We start from the raw sequence: 23767 nt of genomic DNA on the forward strand, positions 1-23767 counted from the left end.
TGTGGAACTTTTCTCCCCGGGCCTCTACTGAAAATGGACATATATCCAGCTAGACTAGCCCGGTCAACAAATGTAAAATAAAAAATAAATAAAAATAAAAATAAAATTATTTTAGACAATGTTATTACATTTCCTAATCTCATTGAGATGACCACTGTAAGAGTTCTTCAACAACCTTTACAATAGTAGAGTAGCCTGCATACTACCTAATGTTGAATATGTATTACCATTTATCACTATCCCACCGTCAGGATAAATGCTGCTACATTACAAACAACTGATAATACTAAGATTTATCAGCCCATCAGATTACCACAGAATCTCTATTCTAAAGACACAGGTGAAAAGAGGTTTTACAAATTATCCTTAACAGAGTATAGTATATATAGGTGAATGTATACATCCTTAATGGACTGGCATCTCATCCCAAATTCTTTTCTCTACCTTGTACTCGTTGACTATCAGAAGAGGTCTGGCTACTTCATGACCCCAGACTGGATTAAATGGATTCATGAAGAATAAATTCAAAAAATGAAAGACTGTTTCCCCTTTATCCATAAACACTTTATATTGATATCGCAAATTTCAGAAAAAAGCACGCACAAGCTGAACCTTTAGAACAAATGTTTTATTACTGTCTACATTCAACAAATAAAAAACATAGAAAAATACTGTAGTAATTCACATTTATTCAAACATCAAAAAAAGCAAAATAATAAAAACATTAACATAGTTTAATATGTCTTTCCCACCCTAACACTTTTTTTTATAAAAATACTTTAAAATTATATTTTCAATGCCTTTAATCATAAACAATGAAATTTACAATATAATACATTTATAAATATTCAGACATTAGCATTTGCTGGTTACTAAACTATATCAACATGGGTGCTACATGTGGATACTTAAGAGTGATGATGCTATATAGGCATGTTACGCAGCTGTTTTAAAATGCCCATTGTTTACTGAGGCATTCCTCTTTTATTGCACCCTTAGTCCCTTTTTCACATGAGTGAACTGTTAACTTCCCATTTGTGGTAGAAATTGATAGTGAGGGCTCTGATTTCCTCTATGGGTTATGTGCTATCAAATATTAACTTTGATGAAACCATCTTTGGTAAAGAAACACCAAGTCACTAATAAGGTCTGTTTGGTAAACCTAAATGATTGCATAAGACTAAATGGCAGCTGAAGAAATTGGTGGTAATGTTTCTTGAATGTGTTATGTTTTCTAAAAAAGATGATATTCACCTTATAACACAATTACACAAATAGATACTTTGATAATATTGATATGTACACAAATTGTGTTCTGTTGAATCTTTCTGGATGCCATTTAATAAAACGGAACGGACTTTTACAGACACTGCTCCAATATATTAGAACTGTAGCTTGCATATAATGCTTCTGATTAGAACTTTTGTTATTGCTGACTGATTCATTTCTTGAAAGTTTATTAATGTAACCCTTTCATCTGAAAAAAATATAAATAGCAAATAGCAAGTCTTTTGAACACTAACCCAAGAGTGGAACAGCAATCTGATTAGTGGTTTGTAGCTCATCACCTGAGTTTCTATCTTTGGTTATTTGGGAATGCTAACAGGTTTTGGTTATACATTAGAACCACATTTTTCTTATAATATTCATTTCATTTATTGATTACTAAACACAAATGTGATTCCTCCATGTGGTATTATCTCAGAAACACCCCAACCAACTACATTTCCTGTGCTTTCACATGATGTTTTCCCATTGTAAAGATTCAAGATCTCTTCCTCATTTAAAACTCTGCCCCAGATATTAAAGCCAGTCAGTTTTCCTGCAAAAGACAACTTTTCATCAAACCCCCCTCCAACACAACATCCATTTTTCTCTTGGCCAAGTTGTAAAATCCCTCCATCTGGAATTCTGTGGCCCTCAGCTATGCCATTAGAATTAGCTCCGTTTTGTCCATTTACCCACACTGCGGCATGTCCTTCATTACTGTCCCATGTTCCACAAATGTGGGCCCATTTTCTAAGTGTTGTCACATTTTCAGCTATCACTTTGTTTTCATTGTCTCCCACAGTCAGAACTGCTGATTTCTGGTTTAAGTATAGCTGAATTTCGTAGGGATTTCTCCTTGTGCCATAAGACATCAAAATTGTTTTGTTCAGTACATCTGTTGGTTTGGCCCACATACATGCTGTAAAAGAGTTCAGGTTCATACCAATTTCATGTGAGACACTTGCAAAGGTTTTCTTGGAATGCATTGGGAATGCCAGTGCCATTTCACAACCTAAAAAATACGGAAAATAATGAAATACAAGTGAAATTAGACTTCAAGACACATAAACATTAAAAAAGTTTCTTTATAAATAAAACCATTTGACTATATTGGCAGTAAAGATTTCTGTGTATTGTATGGTCGCAAATGAAGTTGTATGTCTTTAAATTTTTCAACTGTAGTAATAGGAAGTTCTTTGGAAAAAAATAATAAAAAGAAAATTGAACTGCTAAAGCAAAGTGAATGACTACATTGGAAAATAACATGTATGTGATTATAGTGAAAGTATTAATAAACAAAGTAAGCCAAATAGAGAACATATAGGAACATGAGAAGAAAGGAAAGGAAGACAGGAAAAAAGATAAAACAGACAAAAGCCCATGAAATAAATAGGTAATAGGGAAAGACAGTGGGTGATGAGTGTTAAAATTCTAGTGAAAATGGAGGACTGCAGGTCAAAAGGGGAAGATTTAAGTTGATAAATGGAATAATAGAATGGAAAGCTACCAGTTTATGATAAAAGCGCACATAAAGAAGTGATAGGCAGAAAGTTTAATAATATGAAAGAGAAGAGGCACTGGGACAGTACCCCACCTGGGGTTTGTTTCTCTCCACCTTGCACATACCGATGCCAAGATAGGTTCTGCTTCCTCCATGACCTGGAAAAGATTAAGTGATAAACCAGAGCATGAATGCATGAAAGGGGATGGATGGGGGAAGAGCAGGAAATGAGAAATGAAGACAGGTAAAGGGGATAGTAAGACACGTAAAGGGGGGGACTGACAATCTTATATGAAAGAAAGCTGAGGAGTTAGAAGCAATGGATGGCCAGTATGGGGAAAGCATAAGCGCTACATGGAAAGATGAGGGAGAATGCCATAATACATCTGTAAGTTATTATGCTTGCTTTCACACAACAGAAAGCGCTGATTTTATTTTACATACAGTTTAAACGTTATGTGAACAGTAGGTTACAATTAAATATTAAGCTGACTGTAGGCTAATCATGTACACTGCTTACATTCTGTAACAAACCCTATTAGTGTAACTTGTATGAAAAAAGTGGTTAGTGCATCTCACATTGAACTTCTTGCATGCAGTTGTGGCTGAGGTATACCTAAACGATGCAACTATGTGAAACTGTACCCACATCCTTTTCTATATGAATTCCACCTGACCCTCTCCGAATTTCCCTTATCTTGCTCTTTAAAACCTGGCCTTGATTTTACCCCCCCCACTCAAGAAGTTTGTTCAATTTATCAAGAACTCCACTTCTTTAAAGAAATGTTTCTTATGTCAAGCTTGAAACGGGGGATTTCCTTCTCCTATCGCTTCCCTTTCCCTTGGTTTCCATTCCCAGATGCATCCACTCTGATGCCCCCTGAGTATTTTATTGTAGCTGGTCTAGTCCACTCTCTCCTTTTCATCTTTGACTAAAGTGAATACAGCCCAGACTACTCACAAACTCATCATATTTCTTAACTTCCTGATATTTTAGTATACTGGTTCACCTCCTCTGCATTCTGGTTAACATCTTACTATCTTATTCAGTCTGTCGTCCATACAGCTGCACACAGCACTGAAGATGGGGGCACATTTTTACCCTAGGAAGTGAAAGTGCAGTACAATCCTTGGCAAATTTGTACTATTGAAGGAGCTGTAAACAGGACTCTACAATGTTCCTAGCCCAGGATGGGTCTACTGGCATCAACTGCTAAGCATTTTACTATAAAATCTAGATCCTGCAGCAGTGAGGCTGTATGTTAAACTTAGATCATCTGTGGCATATGAATTGTATTTATTTATCTTCTTAATCCAGTTCATGGGCCTGTAGGGATTCCACCCCATCAGTCATGGTGAAAACCTATATCCCATGGATCTGGTTCCATATCTTCTAGATAGGTGTTATCTGCAGATGATTATATTCACCTCTCCACCTTTAATATAATTTGATTTATCAAATTACCATCTGTCAAAGATTAAATGATTTAAACTCTCACAGCAAAACTTGAACCCACTGTGCATACAGATTTTGGTACTGCAAATTACCAAAGTAAATATTTAATCAGTGCATTACTTTTGGCTTGCATGGTTAGCATTGCTGTGTCATGGTGAGCACAGCACTGTCCACTTCATGTCTGAGCTGGCATACCGTCTATGCAGAGTGTGCATGCTAACCCTACAATTACATGGGTTCTCATGTGGTGGTCAAGTTCCCTTCCACATCCCAAAGATACGTCATACTTGAATTAATGCTCATCCAAGTTGCCCTTAGGTGATTATCCCATATGTGAGTGGTTGTGTGCATGCATTTTCTGATTGGCTCATAACTCAGGATGACTTTCTTTACTTTTCACAAGCTGAGAGCCAAGATAGGCTGCTTTCACTCTGAGGTTGTACAGTCTTGGTATATTTAGAGGTTATGGTGTGGAGCCACAGCACACTATATAGGAAGGTGCAGCCTCATCCTCCCATTGTACTGGTATCAAACAATTTACAGTCAACAAATCAGGTTTTGGCAAACAGATACCTAATAAAACATTAGAATTCCACAAAAGATACATAAAGCAGTTCAAACCAACTTCTGAGTTGCCACACAAACCACATTCCTTTCTTCATATAGAACACCCCTCACTTCTATCATGTGTACCTCCATTCTAAACATTATTTTTATCAATATCACACAGTTTATAACTACACTCGTTGGCTTTTTTGAATTCTGTTATGTGTTAAAGAGATAAAAGGCTTGATGAACTCTAACAACATGTCTGCTGAGTCTTGTTAATCTTCTTCAGGCAATCATCAAAAGTAATGAAAATAAAGCTCAGCAGTGCTATTATATCACACCGTCTGAGAACACTCTGACATAAACTCATGTTAGCAATCATTCTACTACAATGTACCAAAACTCATCCACCCCTCTTTTAAGATGCTTTCATTAATCTTCCTAATAACCCAAGTCTAGTCAACAGGTAAGTCTTTAACAAGGCCACCACTGTTGCTGTTTTTCATTGATGAGATCTGCTTTTTCAGTCATTTACTAAGTATGGCTGTAACAGGACACTTTAAAAACTCAGCAAAATGTGCAAGAATTCTCAGAGGGGAGAATCTATTGCTTGTAACTTCTTGTTCAACATTTCCCTTGTAGAAATCATCATTAGTCCTACTATCACCATAAAAAATAAGCCCCCTCCCTTGGAGGCACATGCCTCACTTTTCCCTTGTAAACAAAAGAACACTTTTAAGAATCTCAACATGTTATTTGTATCTTTAAAATCCTCTCTTTCCATACTTAACTCATTAAGCCCCTCCCCCAGGTACTCTTTTACCCTGTGTCAAAAAAAAGATTTTTTTTTGTCCTTTCCTAATTTTCTGTGCCAACTCCTTTCTGGCCTTTATTTATAGTATCATATCTCTCTCAGTACACATTTTTCTTAATATACCCTTAATATGTCCCATTGTTGACCCCATTCAATCTCCATTTCCTATAGGATATTTCTACTTTTATTATTCCCCTGACCACAGTTTCTTCTACATAGGACACATTTTCCTCTTTGGATTTTCTGCCCTACCAATATTCTTGTAATAATCTTTTTAAACTGCATTTAACTGTCTCAAAATTCATGTAGCCATTTAATCTCCCCAGTCTCCCAGCTTCTCCCCAACTAATTTATCTTAGTGTTTTCATACTTCTCCCTTACAGTCCGAACATCCCTTGTCCTAACAGTGTACCTTAGTATGGCATGACCACACTGGTCATTTACACAATGGTGCCTTCATATCCACCCCATGACCCCCCCACTCTTATTGTAACAGTGTACATACTGTAAGATGACCATTGCTGCACAGTGACGGCACCAGCTGTATCTTAATCTTCCAGTCTTACTACTTTCTGGACCAAAGTCTCCTGTACTGAGCTTTACTCTGTTACTACTTCTTTTAACTTTCTGCAAAGGGATAATGCAGTCTGATTCTGACATACTACAGATAATTCACAATTATGCTTTTTCTACTCATCTTTTTAATGAATCTTTAACTATCATTTCTTTTTACTAAACTTTAGAGGCCTAAACATAGTGTATATCCACCTACTCTGTCCTCTTACCCCTATCACTTTAATGGTGTGGAAACTTAATTTACATATATCAAAACCTTTCTCCATACCCCATTCTCACTCCTGATTATCTCATGACACACTATCCCTTCACTACATACACTGGCACACCCACATCTTAGACTGCTCCTTTCCCCTGCACCCCATTACCAGCCCACTCAGAATTGTTACATGGCACTTTGATCCCCTGAAAGCATATCCTGCCACTACCACCATTTTCATGAGACTACTACTACTTTTTTTCTTCCATGCCCCATTTGCAGGCCATTCCTGATTGTCACATGACATTAAGTCCTTTCACTTGCACACACTCCCTCCCCACATCTTAGACCAGTCAGTTCTTCTGTATCTCATTCCCAGTCCACACCAAATTATCACAAGTTAGTTGGTCCCTTCATTGCATAAACTGCCACTCCCATGTCCTAGAGACTTATTTCCTACATGCCTCTTTGTCATCACACTCTATCATGTGACACTTGATCCCATTACTATAAATACAGTCATCCTTATGTTCCAGAACACTCCTTTCTCCACAGTTCAATCCCAACCCCATCCAGATGCTTGATCCTTTCATTGCATACTTTGCCATACTGCTTCCTAAACCAGTCCCTTTCTCCATACTCTGTTTCCATTTCAGTTATGATTATCTCATACCATTTGATCCTTCCCAGAATACATTGCCACACCATTTCCTTACCAATTCTCCAATCCCTAAAACTCAACAGACTTTTGGTATCAGTGTGCTTGAAAAATGCTGCCTGTTTATGAGTCAATTTGTACGCCATATCATACTTTGTGTACACTTGGCTACATCTATATGTACAGTCACAGCACTGTTATAATCAAAGATTATGTTAATAGAAGGCTTCTGATTCAGTACCAAAGTGAGTCTGTTACAAAAAATAAGGCCAGTTTTTTCTCTATATATTTTTTTGCAACAGCAAACATGAAAGGGGCACATGGATATAAATTAAAACAATGGATGCAGCTTTAAAGTATACACTTTAATAGTGGTATTAAAAATGAAAGGGAGGATGGAACACTGGAAAATGTGTTTCTGGGAGATGGGTGGTAGTGCTACTGCATTGCATAAAGTGGCATCTGAAATAATACAAGGCAATACAGTGAGTGAGTGTGTGCGTGTGTGTGTGTGTGTGTGTGTGTGTGTGTGTGTGTATGTGATTGTGTGTGTGCCTGTGTGTATGTGCTTGTGTGTGTGCATGTGTGTGTGCCTGTGTGTATGTGCATGCATGTGTATGTGTGTGCCTCTGTGTATGTGTCAGGGTGTGTGTGTGTATGTGTGCCAATATGTATGTGTATGTGTGTGTGTGTGTGTGTGTGTGTGTGTGTGTGTGTGTGTGTGTGTGTGTGTGTGTGTGTGTGTGTGTGTGTGTGTGTGTGCAGATGGCTGCCTGTGCACCATGACTCTAACAATCTCCAACTCACTTTTCCCAAACAATGAGAGTAACAAACATTTTGGATATATATTTTAAATAAACTTGTTATTTTAACCGTGTCTATAAATCATTAAGTTAAAAATCAAACATTTAAGAATAGAAGGAACATCTCAGAATAATATGGCCTGAGATATACAAAAAAATTAGTCATATACAACAAACTTACTTAAGAAATCAGAGAATGGATTAAGTACTGCTTAATCTCCTTAGATATGAATATATCTATCTTTCTTTCTTTTTCCTGTAGTACAACATCCTAAAGTGGGTATCTCTATTGATTTCAATTACATTCACAGTGTCATAACTGGCAGGTTGCTGGACTGGTTTAATTGATGTTGCAGTCAAAGGAGAGAGATAAGGTGACTGTTTTGTTTCACTCTTTTCTCTGAATCTGTGCAGTCTCTGGGTTAAAACATATAAATAAACAAATACATTATATATATATATATATATATATATATATATATATATATATATATAGAGAGAGAGAGAGAGAGGGGGGGTGTCTTATATATACACATTTGTATTTTGTTTATTCATCTTTCATTGCTCAGGTTAATCTCGCTGGTGCTGAGGTGGCATTTATGCTACAAGGGGAAGTACAGCAAGGGCATTGGGGAACTTCCCCTACAAGTTTCTATAGGTATCATGGGATCTTTTACATCCACCTGAACTACCACCTGATGTCTCATCTGAAGGACAGCCCACTCAAGAATGTGGCACCCCCTTAATGCTGCATTGCAGAGTCAGCACTCTAGTCACTTGGAGTGGAAATAGAACCACAGCCTTCTGTTCTTCCATCATCAAAGGTGAGTTTGCTAGCTGTTTTAGCCACTGACATAGCAATATACACATACCCACAAATACATTCCCCCACATCAGGAATGGAGAGGTACTTGGCCCCTGTAAAAACAAAACTGCTTTTGTGTATTTTAATAGTTTGGAAGTGTTGCTCTTTTGAGTGGTCACCTCCTAAGGTTTTAGATATTTTTAGGCAATCTCAATTATTTATAGGAGATCCCTTAAGATGCCTTATATTCAAGTCCAAAGATTATCCCAACTGGAACAGCAAACAGTACCTTTTTATACCACACATCTTTCAGCACATGCTAAAATAACAGTTTTCTTCAAGGCACAGAGACTCTTAAAAACATATTTGTTAACACGTATTGCCCCCCCGCCCCTAAATTTTTGTGTTTGTGATAAAACAGAAAAGTATTAGTGCCTTAGTTATGTTCACCTCCCCACAGAGAACCTCCTTTGGAAGCATCTTTGCACACTTACCAAAATGCCCCATTCTCATTGTGCATACAAGTTTTCCAAAAAAAAAATGTGTGCAGTCTGCATTTCTCATATATCTGTCAGTAGATTTTTGCATGTTTGGCAAACCTGGAATCTAGTCCTAAGAAAAAGATAACTTTGGGATGTAAAATTTGTATGTAACCAGTCTTAAGCAGGCAGGCTGTGGGATGTATAATTAGTAAGGGGTGTATAAAATGAAGAAGCCAAGAAAACAATGAGGAAGCATGTCTATGAGCAATGAATAATTATTTTGGCTGTTATCCACATCCCTGAGAAGGTGCATTTTGTTGAAATCTTGCCTAACTGGATTCTTCATGGAATTTCTGTAATTCTGACAAACTCTCCCAAAATATTCACAAGGAAGCAAAACTGCAATGCCACCATATCTGAAGAATGAGATTGCTTTTTTATTTTTATTTTTTTCAGAAATCGACTATCAGGGCCAATAAATGTGTTTGTTTCAGATCTGATACCTATGACTTCCTCAAATGAAGGCTCTTCAGAAAAAAAATAGAATGCACATTACTACAAGCTGTAAGTTTATACAACAGCAATAATTGGACCTCAGAAATCATTTACATGGCAAATAATGTCCCGTTTCTCTTTCCATGGGACTTGCCTATAAGCATATGCAGCAGCTAAGCACGTCTTTTGTATCAACATAAATCAGTGCAATTAAAAGTTAACTTAAGTACCTAAGCTTGCTTTTGTTCTTAACCACTACAATCGTACAGATTAATGCATACTGTATATTTTGGAAACAAGGATGTAGCCAGGCAAACACTTTGCACTGTATAAAGTACATTTTGTCTTTGAATCACCCAGAAACATTGTAACTTTGTTCACTCTATATTATTTTCACAAGTGTCAAACTACTAATGCCTTAAACAAGTACATAACTTGCTTACAGAGAGGATTGCAAATCTAAAAAACAATATATTTAATAGTTTTAGAGGGAACCACTGAAGCTGATGTGTACATTTATTAACTTCAGGAGACAACATTCTGAAAGTTGTGTCCATTTATTTGAAATGCCAGGTGGGTTGGGGGGGGGGGGGCAGTAAATGCAGTTTTGTGAGTACAAAATGGAATTTTCTGGCTACACTCCTGTTTGGAAATGATAATGTTATGTCGTTCACACATATGTAAAGCTTCCATATGAATCCTAATAATACGATTAAGCCGAAACAGAAGTTTAATCTGCTTGGTACTTAACCGCGAAATGAGAAACAGAAGCAAACTGCGCATCAGAAGCTCACTGAGGGCGATAAAGAGCGCAGAGTAGAGATTTTCTTTGGAAGCCTTAAGCATGCAGTGAGTGCTGTATTTACCTTGTGAAATAAATATTGCTTCCTCATAGAGAACCCAGCTATGAACGTTATGTCAGGGTAAAGTTATAGAGAGTCGTCTTACCTCTCAGAAGGAGAAGCTCATCCAACCAGTCCATGAAGTACTGCATTGTAAGCTGACTTTTCTGAAGGGGATCTGCCGAACCAAGTATGCTCTCTGTGGTTAGCTGTGCATCATTTTGCTGGTGAAATGGAGTGAAAGTCTGGGTGCCCCTCAACACACTGTTTTGCCACGCAGACTCCAGATTGTTAACTTTGCTTAACAAGTCTTCGTTCGTCTTTACAAGCTGCAGGAGAATTTTCCCTTGGTCATTGTCTGGTATTAACTTTGTTTCTAGCATCTGCTGCACTCTCGTTCCCATCTTCTTCTCCAGCTGCATGACACTGGAGGTGGCAGTGTCGATGGCACGTGCGCAGGTGGCAGCAAAGCTGCTTGCAAAGCGCACCATTTCTCCATGGAGGCTTTGCATTTCCATCATAAGGATTTCATTGATAGATTGCAAAAGCATGTTTTCTTTCATCTGTGAGTTTTCTAACATGATGAAAAGCTTGTCCCACTTACTACGTGTTTCTTGACAGTCGGACTCATCACGTATTGCATCTAGTATAAATTAAATAATGCGAAAAAATATTCAACAGAAGACACATTAAGCAGATACTCATATGTGCATTTCAGCATCGCTATATCTTACACAGCTCATAGCATGGCTATAATAGTCATATAGCTGGCATAGTGAAAAAAAGGATTGAACTTCTGCCTAGTATTTATGAACAGATTTTAAAATATTTAAAATTGTAAACACGTTCATATGAAAACTCAGTTAATGTTAAGTGCTTTACCAACAAGACCATACCTGAATTAGCAATGCTTTCCCCCATTTGAATGTGATTTCTTTGGCATGACAATAACGCAGACATAAATGAACAGAACTTGCGTATCTCTTGCAAATTGCATTGGATAATTCGGGCATTTCTAAAGGGCACTAATGTAAAGCATGCAGTACCTTTCAATTGTATAACGCTACGGGGATGCTTATGCCATTGTTGTTTTCATACTCATGCAAAAAAACCGTTTGCTATACTAATATTTTACATTTCTTTAAAAAATACTTGTCAGGCTATGTTTGTGCATGTTTAAATATATTGCCGTTTCTGATTACTGTATGCCATACTTCTAGATTTTGCCTGATAAATTTTCTGGCAAATCACTGAGGACTGAAGTCATCACATATTTGAGTTTCAGACTTCATATCCTTCGGAAAATGCATGTTAGCACAAATCTTGTTATCCTTGCAACTTTCAAAGTTTATAAGAGCAATATTTAAAAGGTGTCCCTATTTTTGTGTCTTTGCCCCCCCCCCCCCCCCATATTTAAGCTATATCCACATTTTTGGCGCTAAATGGTTGAGAGGTATGACAATTTTAAAGTAAACTACAGGATAGAACAAGTAGAACTTGCCTTCAGTTGGTTGTTCATCTGAATATTCATAATTATAACCTTCAACTTCGCGCATTACATTCATTCTTGGCATGTAGTCATTCTCAATAGCATTGTCCAAATCAGGATCAGCCCAGCTCAGAGTAGTGGATAACAGGACCAAGAAGAAAATGTTGTATGCAAACATGATACAATGCTCTCCTGTCTTCCGAGGATGTAAACGTTAGACCACTTTATTGCTCGCTGTCTGCAATAATGCTGTTGAATGAGCTTTCCTGGTGGGCTAATGAGACGGCACGAGTTAACCCCGACTAATAAACAGGAGAGCTGCCCTCAAGTCCAGCGTATTTGGGGGGCGGGACTTGACCTCATTGCGCAATTGTCCCATCCTGGAAACTGATGTAAGGATGAAGAAAAGGGGGAAGTTCCATGGGGGAAGGGAAGTTCCACTACTGCTAATGTCTTTCTCTTGAGATTATATTCTTGCTGGATGGCTTGTCTGTGTTGAACAATTGTGTGTGTGTGTGTGTGTGTGTGTGTGTGTGTGTGTGTGTGTGTGTGTGTGTGTGTGTGTGTTGGGGGGTGGGGGAGGGTCTGACATGGAAGGAGTACAAGTGAGGGGAAAAATCAGTTTTCCCACTACCATTAACAATGTCCGTTAAGTATACATGTTTGTAAATATTTGATGAATCTCCAGTAAATATAAATGGAAGGATAATAACAGAACGATCACCTTGATAGAAATGGTGAAATGAAATTAATATAACACCCGTAGTGGTATACAGCATGCGCCTTGATGTGCGGGAAGGGGGTCGAAGTTTTGAATATAATATATGAACTTTAAGAACACAACCAGGTAGTCCCTGTCTAACCATCCAGATATTTTAATGCTTATAATGTGATATGAATCAGATTAGTTTATAATTTATGTGGTTCTGATTAACACATTTTACGTTAGACTGCACAACAAATCGATGACACTTCAATAAGTTCAGTAACCGCTTTTCTTCCGAGACTTCAGTATGAAGGAGTAAACCCTGGAGTTGTTTACACTGTATGGATTTTACTCCACTACTGTTCCCTGAAGTTTCAAATGTATGAGCGTGGTATATCACAGATATATATATATATATAGATTTCTTAGGACATACGGTGATTTTAATTAACATTATCTGACAGGGTGGGCAATAATACAGAATAAAGGACCAGCCAAGATGCATGCTGTGAGAACATTAGTCTCTAAATGTCTTAGTACATACACATGAATATGCCCACACTGACAGGTATTATTATGCTTAGAAAATAAGAATTGTAAAGGATTTTTTTAAAATGGAAGTTACTACAAACTATTTTTCAGGTTTGGTTCACTAGACCCCCTGCTGTTCCTATTGAAGAGTTATAAAATAAAGACAACTTTCTAGATGTATTTTGGTGTGTATTAGTGATTTGATGTCATACTCTCAGTACTGATGCATATTATAATAATTGCAATCGGGACACATTTTACCATGAAATTCATTCAAAAGATTTAAAAACCTGTGCTTTCATATACACACATACATTCAATAAGTTTTTGTCTGTCATTGCACAGTGTGTTATCCAAGTTTAATTTTGCTTGTGAGTCAAAGTGCCATTTGATGCACTTTGCCTTTGAGTAGATGGGACATGTAATATCTGTTATCCTTCCTGTGGGAAAAAAAGAGTGTACAACATGAACCACAATTACATTTTATTTATCAGCATCAATCTTTTGGCATAGAGGGATAAAGCCCTGAATATATGACCCAAGCAACCAAGGTTCAGGCACATGCTGGAGTGGAAGGTCTGAAAAAGGAGATGGGAGAGTGAGCAGGCACCACTGTCTTGCTTATCCTGGGGTGTTAGTGTGACATACTGTACAACTAATTCCAACAGGAGTACTGAAGAATTGCAGGTAGCAGTTATAGGGTTGGTGTTGCACATGCATGAGACATTTATATTAGTATTCACAGCGTGTGTATGACATGAACATTATCAATGCATGAGACATCATCCATGTTAGTATTCATAGTGTTTGTATGGTGACATGAATATTATCAATGCATGAGACAACATTCATGTTAGTATTCACAGTGTGTGTATGGTGACATGAATATTATCAATGCATGAAACAACATTCATGTTAGTATTCACAGTGTGTGTATGACATGAATATTATCAATGCATGAGACAACATTCATGTTATCAGAGCAGAATAAATGCCAGTGGTAATTCCTGCTATTCATAGGAAATAATCTAGGTCAGCTGTGCACTTTATTTGTCAAAGTAATTATTGTATTTTATGTATGTTTTTGCAATGCAGAAGGATTGCGGTATTTATTTTTTTGCAGCCAAGCAGTAGGTAAATTTTTATTTTTTTTGATTTGTCAACTGGATAAGTGAGCTAATCTATGTCAGCAATAGCCCTTACCATAACGGGTAAGGTAAACGCAATAAGTATGACCTGTTTAAAGTAGCCTGTCACCCTGCTTGTTTCTATGCAGGAAATGGAATAGCTATTAAAAACTCATGTGTACAGTGAGAAAACATGCAGATTCCTGTTTAGCAGTGACTGGAGGTCAGGAAAGGAAGACCATACATTGGATCTAAGAGTTTGACATCTTAACCACTTTACCAACACACAGTTATCCTCATAAAACCACTTTTTATCTATTGCGTGTCTGATCTAAATGGTGAAGTAAGATAAATATGGTAAAAAGATGTGGATACACCATGAAAAGTAAAGCATTGTCATCATTTGGGAATTTTGGCAAAGCATGAGAAGAGGATGGTGTATAAAAAGATCAACAAATGCTTTGCAAAGTGATTTGAGCTAACCATAAACAAAGGTTTTTAGATGATAGTGGAAGCAATTTTCATTTAATTTATGTTGCTCAGATAGCCTTCAGACTAGTTAAGAACCTCATCAGATAAACAGAGGATAACATCTTGCTTCACATTTGGGGAATTGTAAGGGATGTGTTGCATCTTCCATGTTACTAATGACAGCATCTACTTGGTGCTATAGTCCACAGTCCACAGAAAACTTATTAATTCAAAGAATTGTAGACTTTTTAGTGTTATCTGCTGGAAGCATAGCTGGTCTTAAGCATAGGCCAACTAGGTGTCCGCCTAGGGTGTCGCTCTAGCAGGGGTGCTTTTCCAGTATTTATTTCATGTAGGTAGACCAGGATGGTGGCACTGGGTGGTGTGGGAGGGGGTGCCGTGGACCCCTTTTGCCTAGGGCACCAGTTGACCTAAGGCTGCTCCTGAATGGAAGCATAAACTTCCTTGCACTATAGCTAAAGTCTCTTAAGATAACTTGATATTCTGATAGAGATTACTCACTCTGCTATCATGAAGAATAGCAGGCACTTGGAATTAGAACTGTGATCAGAGCTGTTAAAGTGTTTATACCTAGCATATGGAGAACGACATATTATAGGTGAGTAGTAAGGTGAGGGCAGAAACTGGATGGTGTACTTATTTTACATCTAAAGAAATTATTTTTATATGGTTACATAAAAAAAAAATCTACTGGTCTTGCAGACTGTTAAATACAAATGTAACAATCATTAGAAGATGACTATCATAACAGAGAAATTAATATTGCTAAAATTACATTCAATGGGGATTAAGGCTGTCTCTTTGCACACTGAGGCACAGCCACATAGTTGGTATGAGGAATGTATGTACAGGGGGGCAGGACTCTGTAGAATTTATCAATTGGATTGCTTTTCAGTGTTATTTCATTTGCTATATATAAGGACAAAATGCCTTTGCTTATACTAGGCAAATGTGTTTGATTTATTTCTCCCTTTATTCAGCATAAAACATCAACATATTATATCAGTTGCAATGAAATCATTTTTTCCCTTTTAATAAGATACCATGTTTAACCTGGTATAGTGATGAGAAATGAGGTATTAATGGGAAGGCATGTGCTATGAGTCTGGGAAAAGTATCATCTGAAATCAGATCACTTTTGAGGCTTCATACATTTTGTTAGGCTTCTTTTAAATGTCGCCCATCACTTTACCTGGGCTGTGCCTGCAAATGGTCTATTGTGGTGAGTGTATTATCCTGGTAAACAAACTAACTTACTTACTAAATAGACTACACAGAATATCCTGCCATACTGGGAATTGTTTCCTTGCTTGAGGCTCCTGAGATCAGGTTACAGCTGTGGATTCAGTATTAGACTTTGGAAAACCGTGAAAGATAACCAATGAGCATGTACGAGTCTTTAAACTGTTTTCATATCTTGCAGTGTCATTTACGGTTCTACTCATTTTACAGAGTTTTGGCTCATTTTTGTGCAGTTATGGGCACTGAGAAGAAGGAAGACAAATTTTTCCAGTTAACTCATACTTGGTGTGTGTAATTATGCACATTCATTCAGGTACAGCATGTGGACAACGTTTATCAAAATTTCTTTAAATATGCAATATCCCATAATATATGGAGACTTGAACTTCTGTGCCACAGCTCCCTCTTGTGGCATCATATTTCCTGAATAAATCTATTTGTGGCTGTTTCATTTCTACTGCTTGATGGTGATGTGTTGAAATAAAAAAAAAAACTATTTGGTCATGGTCACACATGCTGTTCATTCCACTGCTGAAATAAACAGTCCAGGATAGTCTTCATTAATACTAGGCTAACTGCCCTTGTCTGCCGTTTTAAACCTAGCCAATTATTCCATGTGAGAATCAAACCCTATACAGCAAAAACCTTAACATGAACCCCCACTGGGATTTAAAATCAGACATATTAACGGAGTCAAAGTAATAACTGAAATCTCTTGCATTACCCAGTGAAATCTGTGTAAATTGTCAAGCCCTGATGTTTTGTAGTAGATGTCAGCATAGAATAATGTCACTACTGAGTTACTATTGCTGCTACCACGACACAGACACACACGTGTGTGTATGTGTGTGTATGTGTGTATGTGTTTGTGTGTGTGTATGTCTATTACAATAGATAATATATTTATATATTTTCATGTTTGTGTGTGTTATAACAGATAATATATGTATGTGTGTGTATGTGTGTGTGTGTGAGTTATAACAGATGTTTTATGCATTTGTGTGTGGGTGTTATAATACATACTATATTTTATGTTTCTGTGAGAGAGGCCAACAGACAGGGCTGTGAGGTACCTTAGAATGTGCAGTCTAGAATCTTTTTGGTCAGAAACCTTTGCAGTCTTTCTGGTTGGTCAAGGTGCTTCTTGAGGTACATTCCAAAATTTGCTGTGTAGTCAATTATATGTCTAATAAAGAGGAGTGCAGAAGTAATAGGACTAAAGGACCCAGAGGAAAAACATTTATAGATCAGATGAGTAGAGTACAATGACCTCATAACTGCATCTGAGACAAGGCAGTCATGGTGATCACAAGGAAGAGTGTTATAAAAATTGATAAAAAAGTCCCTTCCTGATAATTTTATCTGTTATGAGAGTAGTACCAGGAATGTGGTTAGAAAAGAGGGTGAGGCTTTTCTCAAAGGTACCTATACTCCATTTTTTTTTACATTTAAGTTCAGCTTTTGACTGGACCACCAGGTATTACTTTGGCCCAGGCTCTGCTGGAATATCTGACAGTCAAAGCAGGATTTGTCGATTGCAACCAGTTAGCAATTATCAGCAAATTAAGTTGGCTGTAGTCCCTCAACATCTGCATTCACTTCTGAGAAGTAGATAAACAGCAGGTAGCTCAGACTGGAGCCTTGTGGAACACCACTGGTGATATTTCTCTAATTTGTGGAGATGCCCCTACCTGAACTGTGTGGTTTCTGTAAGATAGTTAGCTGTATATCCAGCCAACTATGTACTGGTTTATTTTAAACTTGGAGACCTTATCTAAGATACCAGCATGTGGGACAGTGTCAAAGACCTTGGTGAGGATAACATAAGCAGTATGGATTGCTAGACCCGCATCTAGGTTTCCAGTGATTTCTTCAGAGAAATTGACTAGGTTTAGTAAAAACAACCTACCTTTTACAAATTAAACTTGATTTGGTTACACAATTTGTAGGTTAATTATATCATTCTATTTTGGCTTAACAAATTAAGCACTATGTAACCTTATAGATGATTCATGCAAGGCTAGTAGGTTTTTAGATTCCAGACGGTGGTGTGACGTTGTCTTTATGTAGTATTACCACTATGGCTATTCTCTACATTTTGGGGATGTGATTCATAGAGATTCTGAAAATGAACACGTTTAAAGGAGCTTTGGCTGAGTGGTACTTTACACTTGCAGACTGCAGAGAATATTACCAGGTAACATTGGGTTATCACTATTAGTTTTTGATAGCACAGACATAGTCTGGTCCAAGGTGATTTAAGGAGGGTTGGGATGGTTGGTAAATGGGGAAAATATCTGGCTAGGTTGATGGCAAGAAATTAGTATGAGTTTTTCTGCAAGGATATTAACAATAACTTTAGGATGAGAGGAGGAGTTTGCATTGGAAATCCGTTTAGTAAAATAATGGAGGTCATTTCAAAGTTTCCTGTGTATCAGAAGAAGACCTTAAGTTATATTAAGAGCTGGTAATGGACCCGTGTTCTAACCTGGCCTTGTACTCTTTTATAGTATGCCTGCATAATGTACTTATTAGTCTTGAGTCCCTTTTAGGTTGGGAGAGTGAACATCTGTTGCAGATAGCTTGGATTTATTTTTTTTGTAAAGTTTGCTTATATGACAATTACCTCATACATACATATTTCTGAATTTCCTGTTATTTTTATGGCAAATGATGAATGGAAACAGACTCCTTGATGCATCTATCTATAAGGGAATATAATTCAGAGAAGTATGCAGTAGCTTCAGGTGCTAAGTTACTCGGTGTCTTGCATCATTTATAGCTGTCAAGTAGGTCTGTAAATAGGAGAGTAGTCAGGGTACGTACTGCATATATGAAAGACAGCAGTTGTTTCAATTCATAAAGGTTATGCAAACAATATATCAGAATAACATTCATTATTGGAAAATGCTTTGAATAGGCATGTCACAAATGAATGAATGGGGAATTAAGATTAGACATGGTTGTTTTTCAATATGTGTTCTGTGAAAGAGATCTTGTACAACAAACTTAAAAAGTTTTCTCGGAATGCATGGGAAACTATAGATATGCACTTATGGGTGGCTGTGTGTAATTTGATCTTTCAAAAGTATTCAGTTTTGTCCTTCACAGTAACATCATTAAAATAATGCACAACACTAATATCAATGCACACATTATAAGGTTAAGGTAAATAATATTGCAAAGACAAACAGAATATCTATCTATACAAAATATATTTATTAAAGATCACTACTCATGAGTGGGATCAAGAAGTTTCTAACATGATCCCAAAAAAGTGAAATAAAGATAAGCTTTTATAACTTAAAAGACAGTAGGTATAACATGAGACATACATGACAACATTTTAACCAATGAGGATCTTACAACTACTTCTGCTGTTCAATTGAAAAGTAAACGCATGTGACTATATCTTTGTTCTGTTACTAAATGAGGAGAGGTGCAGCCAGTTCACATCTTGCGATCTGTTTACCATCTTAGAATAAATTTATGTACTTGAGAAAACTTCAGTAAGATAAGTTATAGTATAGACCCTTTTGACATCTTTAGGATACTTCACATAGATAATCTACTCCTTTAGCGTGAGTTTGTAATGCAGCTATAGAATTTGCCTTTAAACAGACAGGAAAACATATGCTAGCTACTTTACTATTTGTTACAATAGCAAGAAAGAAATTTCATCTTAAGGCTTCAGCTTTTTTATTTTTTATTTTGTTTTTAAGATGGCGGTATCTAGTGTGGCTGTGGCTGCTCTGGCTTGTAAGGAAAATGAGCAGCATGTGTTTAATTTTATGTCAAAATTAAAGGAAGTAACAGGATTGGACAAAAATACAGATGTAGAACTAAATACTGATACTCTGCTAGAACTTTTGCTAGAATATTAAGCAATCTATGTGAAAGGCGGGGCCTGTGAGGTCTACAACACATTACAAACTCTGCAAGTTAGGAATCATGCTCAAACATAGTCCAAATTGCTATGTGCAAGCAGAGTCAACTTTCACCAGTTACAGGAGGAAAAGTTGAAAGAGATGTGAAAGATTACAGAAATGCGATTCCTGGTCTGGAATCACTGTCATATTATAAGCTAACCCCTACAGGCTTGCACTGACATCTATTTTATTGTCAAACATTCCCTCCTTAGAAAACAAAATGAACTCACTAAGACTAGCGCTGACTACTCAAAGCAAGGTGAGAAACTGTTGTGTGGATATCTTCACAGAGACATGACTAAATTCCAGCATTAATGAAAGTGCAGTTTATGTGGAGGGGCTATCATTATTTGGAGCAGACAGAACCCAGACTCTCAGTGGAAAATCTAGGAGTGGAGTCTGTATTTACGTCAACAATAACTGGTGTTCCAACTGTGAGATTGTCTCCACTCACTGCTCTGAAAATATAGAGTACATGTCGTTAAAATGTAGACCATTCTACTTGCCTAGGGAATTTGATGGGGTTAGTATCACAACAGTGTACATTTCTCCTAGTGCTAATATAAATGAGGCACTGGCAACATTGTACCAGCTGATCAGTGAATTGGAAAACCAGAATCCGAACCATATTAATTGACTTAATCCAGAGTGATTGGACTTGAGCTCAGAGAGTGCATCCTTATTTGCTAGTTTGAGTTAAAAGGGTAATTTCCATTCCTGTATGCTAGTTTCAGTAAAAAGGGTTATTTCTTGTTTCATGTAAGCCACGTGTCTGCAGTTTTTGTGTGAAGTGCACCATCATGCACTGATACATAGCGGTAGTTACCATTGGCGGTTATAGTAGCAAATATTTTGCTCATTAAGTTTTGCCTTAGCACTTTGCTTGGGGTCCTCCAACACACCTCTCACCAACTAGCCATTCCTAAGTGTGACCTCTCTTCCTGACCATATACCTTTACCCAACACTATGGATGTGCAGTTTTCCACAGTTTCTCCAGCCAGCTTAGTTGACATGGGCACCCTGAGACAGTGTGGTAACTGCCTCATGTTCACAGAAAAAACACTGCTCCTAGACCCCACAAACTCAACATGTGAGAGATGTAACTATATTCATAACCTTGCATTCATGCTCTCTCACACACCAGTCAGTACATATGACAATGAGCAGGTTGTCAGCATGCACACCTCACCTCCTACTCCACCCAAACCCACATCCCGCATACCTACATATGCAGAAGTCCTCACCAGAAACATACCTAAACACCTGAGACCTCCCAAAGACAAACACAAGCATGCTAGACATAATACTTCCTCTGGAGAAAACAATACACATAATAGCACACATACCAGTGTCTCACCTGTCAAACCCTTAAGGCAAAACACAAAACCAAACATATTAGCCATAGGTGATTCCACTGTGAGACAGATAGGCATCCCTCTCACCAGGCTGGATAAGGAGAAGGTTACAGTCAGCTGTCTGTCAGGTTCCAGGATCCACCATATCACACATGCACTCACATCTGTCAATACCAGGTACTGTTATGGCTCTGTCATAGTCCATGTTGGTGTGAATGACTTGAAACTTACCTGTCTGCACTATATGAGGAGAGACATGATTGAGCTCTTGGACTGTATGTCTCAGGCTGGTATGTCCCTAGCCTTAAGCAGCATTTTACCAGAAAATGATTGACTTCAATAATTGGATTAATTTCTGGTGTCATTCTAAGGGGACCCAGTATCTGTCAGCCTGGGATGACATGATCAACAGACCTCGATGATTTACCAGAGATGGCCTTCATCTGTCATCCCTGGGATTCTGGCTACTGGCCAAAGCTCTTGCCACCACCATAGTGCCTTTTTTAGCAGTGTCTCAAGGACAAACTTCCTCACATAAGAACTCCATCTAAAAACAACCTCAAGGTTATGCTGCTAAATGCCAGGAGTTTTAACATGAAACTGCATTCACTGGAAGCAGACCTTACCTTGGAAGACGCAGACATTTGTACAGTCATGGAGTCCAGGTTCAAGCTGTGGAGAGCACCCTAGACATATCAGGCTACACCTCCTTTCACATATTCCGACCACAACCTGAAGGTGAGAAAACTAAAAGAGATGGCGTATCAATATTCATCAAAGATAAATACACCTTCAGATTGGTTAGACAGCATGATTCCCTGGAGATACTTCAGGTGCAATTAAATGTTGGTAGGACATCTATTCAAGTCATTGCCAGCTACAGGACCCCCTCCATGAATCAGGACACCCACTCTGTCTGTTTGGATCTACTTGAGTCTATCAAGATACATCCAAACACCATGGTTTTGGGCAACGTTAACTACCCATCCATTGACTGGAGAAGTTACTCATGCAGAAATTGACTTGCCCAAAGGTTCCTCAACTTCATAAACTCCAATGCCCTGGACCAGCTAGTTGACACCTCCACAAGGGGTACCAACATCCTTGATTTTGTCCTTACCAGTATGGGGACCACTGTAGCACCCCTATTGTTAGGTCTTCCCTGGTGAGATCTGACCACAATTCAGTCTCATTCAAAGTTACTATCACACCTGACCACCTGCAGCAAAAACTAAACTAAAAAAACTTCTTCAAAACAGATTATAACCTCTTATGGGAAGGTATAAATAGCTTCACTGCACCTCCTCCCTCAGATGGAACTGGCAAATATGCTGAAGTCTACAGAAATGATTTACACAAACACCTGAACAACTGCATTGATGCAGCCATACCTGATAGGACCAAAACAAGCTCCTTGAGGAAGAGCAAAACTGTCTGGTGGACAACTGCTATTAACAGGCTTTACAATAAGAGGAAGAAATTGCTGTCTAAAAGAAAGAGGGAGTGATCCCCAAACTGGAAACAGTCTGTCCTTGGCTTAAACAAGCAAATAAGACTCCATGTGAAGTCCTGTAAAGCCAACTATGAATCCAAATTAGCTTCCTCAACTAGGGACAACCATAAGGCATTCTTTAGTTACATCCATAACCTAAAAGGAAAGGCTATGATTTGTGCCAAACTGGTAGTTAATGATACCACATATACCGAGCCTATGGACATTGCTAACCTGTTAGCTAACAGTTCTTGTGAAAACTTCATTCCCCCCTCCCAGGACACTTACCCAGAGACATTCCTATTACCTGCCCTCTACCCTATATCTCTAAAAGCAGGTTGTGAACACCCTCTGTAAGGTCAAAGACTCAACATCCATGAGAACTGATAACATCCCAAGCTGCATCCTACATGTGCTCAAACAAGAACTAGCAACCCCAATGGGTACTCTTTTCAATCTTAGTCTAAGCACTGTCTTCGTCCCAGCTGAATGGAAAAAGACCACCATTATCTCCTTACACACAGGTGGTATTTCCACTGACACTGGGACCTATACACCTATTAGCCTGATTAGCCTTATCTGCAAGGCTGTGGAGAGACTCATCATGGACCTTATCATCAAAGACTATGGTAAACTCCAAACACTTGACCCTACTCAATTTGGATTTGTCAGAGGGAGTTCATGTCTGTTAAATCTGGTGGACTTCTTCAAGACAGTCACCAAGGCCCTTGATGAGGGGAAATCTGTGCATACAGCCTACCTAGGCTTAGCCAAGGCTTTTGACACTATCCTCCACTCAGGCATAATTGGCAAACTCACCCAGCTGGGTATCAACATGTATATCATTAGATGGGTCTCTAACTGACTTGCTAATTGAACCCATATAGTCAAAATAGAGGAATCCACCTCCAATAGCAGACCTGTAACCAGTGGTTTTCCACAGGGGTTAGCCCT

At 38.0% G+C, this 23767-nt stretch overlaps 2 protein-coding genes across 3 annotated transcripts in view; one reads left to right on the forward strand and one right to left on the reverse strand.

Moving 5' to 3' along the window:
• VEPH1 (ventricular zone expressed PH domain containing 1) overlaps window positions 1–23767 on the forward strand; it is a 4140519-nt gene that overhangs the window by 656613 nt on the left and 3460139 nt on the right. The window lies entirely within an intron of this gene.
• On the reverse strand, window positions 610–12229 carry PTX3 (pentraxin 3). The gene is made up of 3 exons (XM_044070485.1): window positions 11951–12229; window positions 10556–11092; window positions 610–2281 (listed from the first exon to the last, which is right to left on the reverse strand). The coding sequence occupies exons 1-3, from the start codon at window positions 12114–12116 to the stop codon at window positions 1656–1658; spliced, it is 1329 nt and encodes a 442-aa protein (XP_043926420.1). The 5' UTR covers window positions 12117–12229; the 3' UTR covers window positions 610–1655.

Source organism: Protopterus annectens, chromosome 4.part1 (assembly GCF_019279795.1).
Source record: "Protopterus annectens isolate FY-2018-M chromosome 4.part1, PAN1.0, whole genome shotgun sequence".
In the NCBI taxonomy this organism is placed as follows: domain Eukaryota; kingdom Metazoa; phylum Chordata; order Ceratodontiformes; family Protopteridae; genus Protopterus; species Protopterus annectens.

What these genes read in the sequence shown, in the direction of transcription:
- PTX3 (XM_044070485.1), bottom strand. Translation starts at nt 12,116, where the DNA reads ATGTTTGCATACAACATTTTCTTCTTGGTCCTGTTATCCACTACTCTG. An exon ending in AGATGAACAACCAACTGAAG is followed by an intron (nt 11,093 to 11,950) that starts GCAAGTTCTACT and finishes AATTTATACTAG; the next exon opens with ATGCAATACGTGATGAGTCC. An exon ending in TGAGCTTCTCCTTCTGAGAG is followed by an intron (nt 2,282 to 10,555) that starts GTAAGACGACTC and finishes CGTATTTTTTAG; the next exon opens with GTTGTGAAATGGCACTGGCA.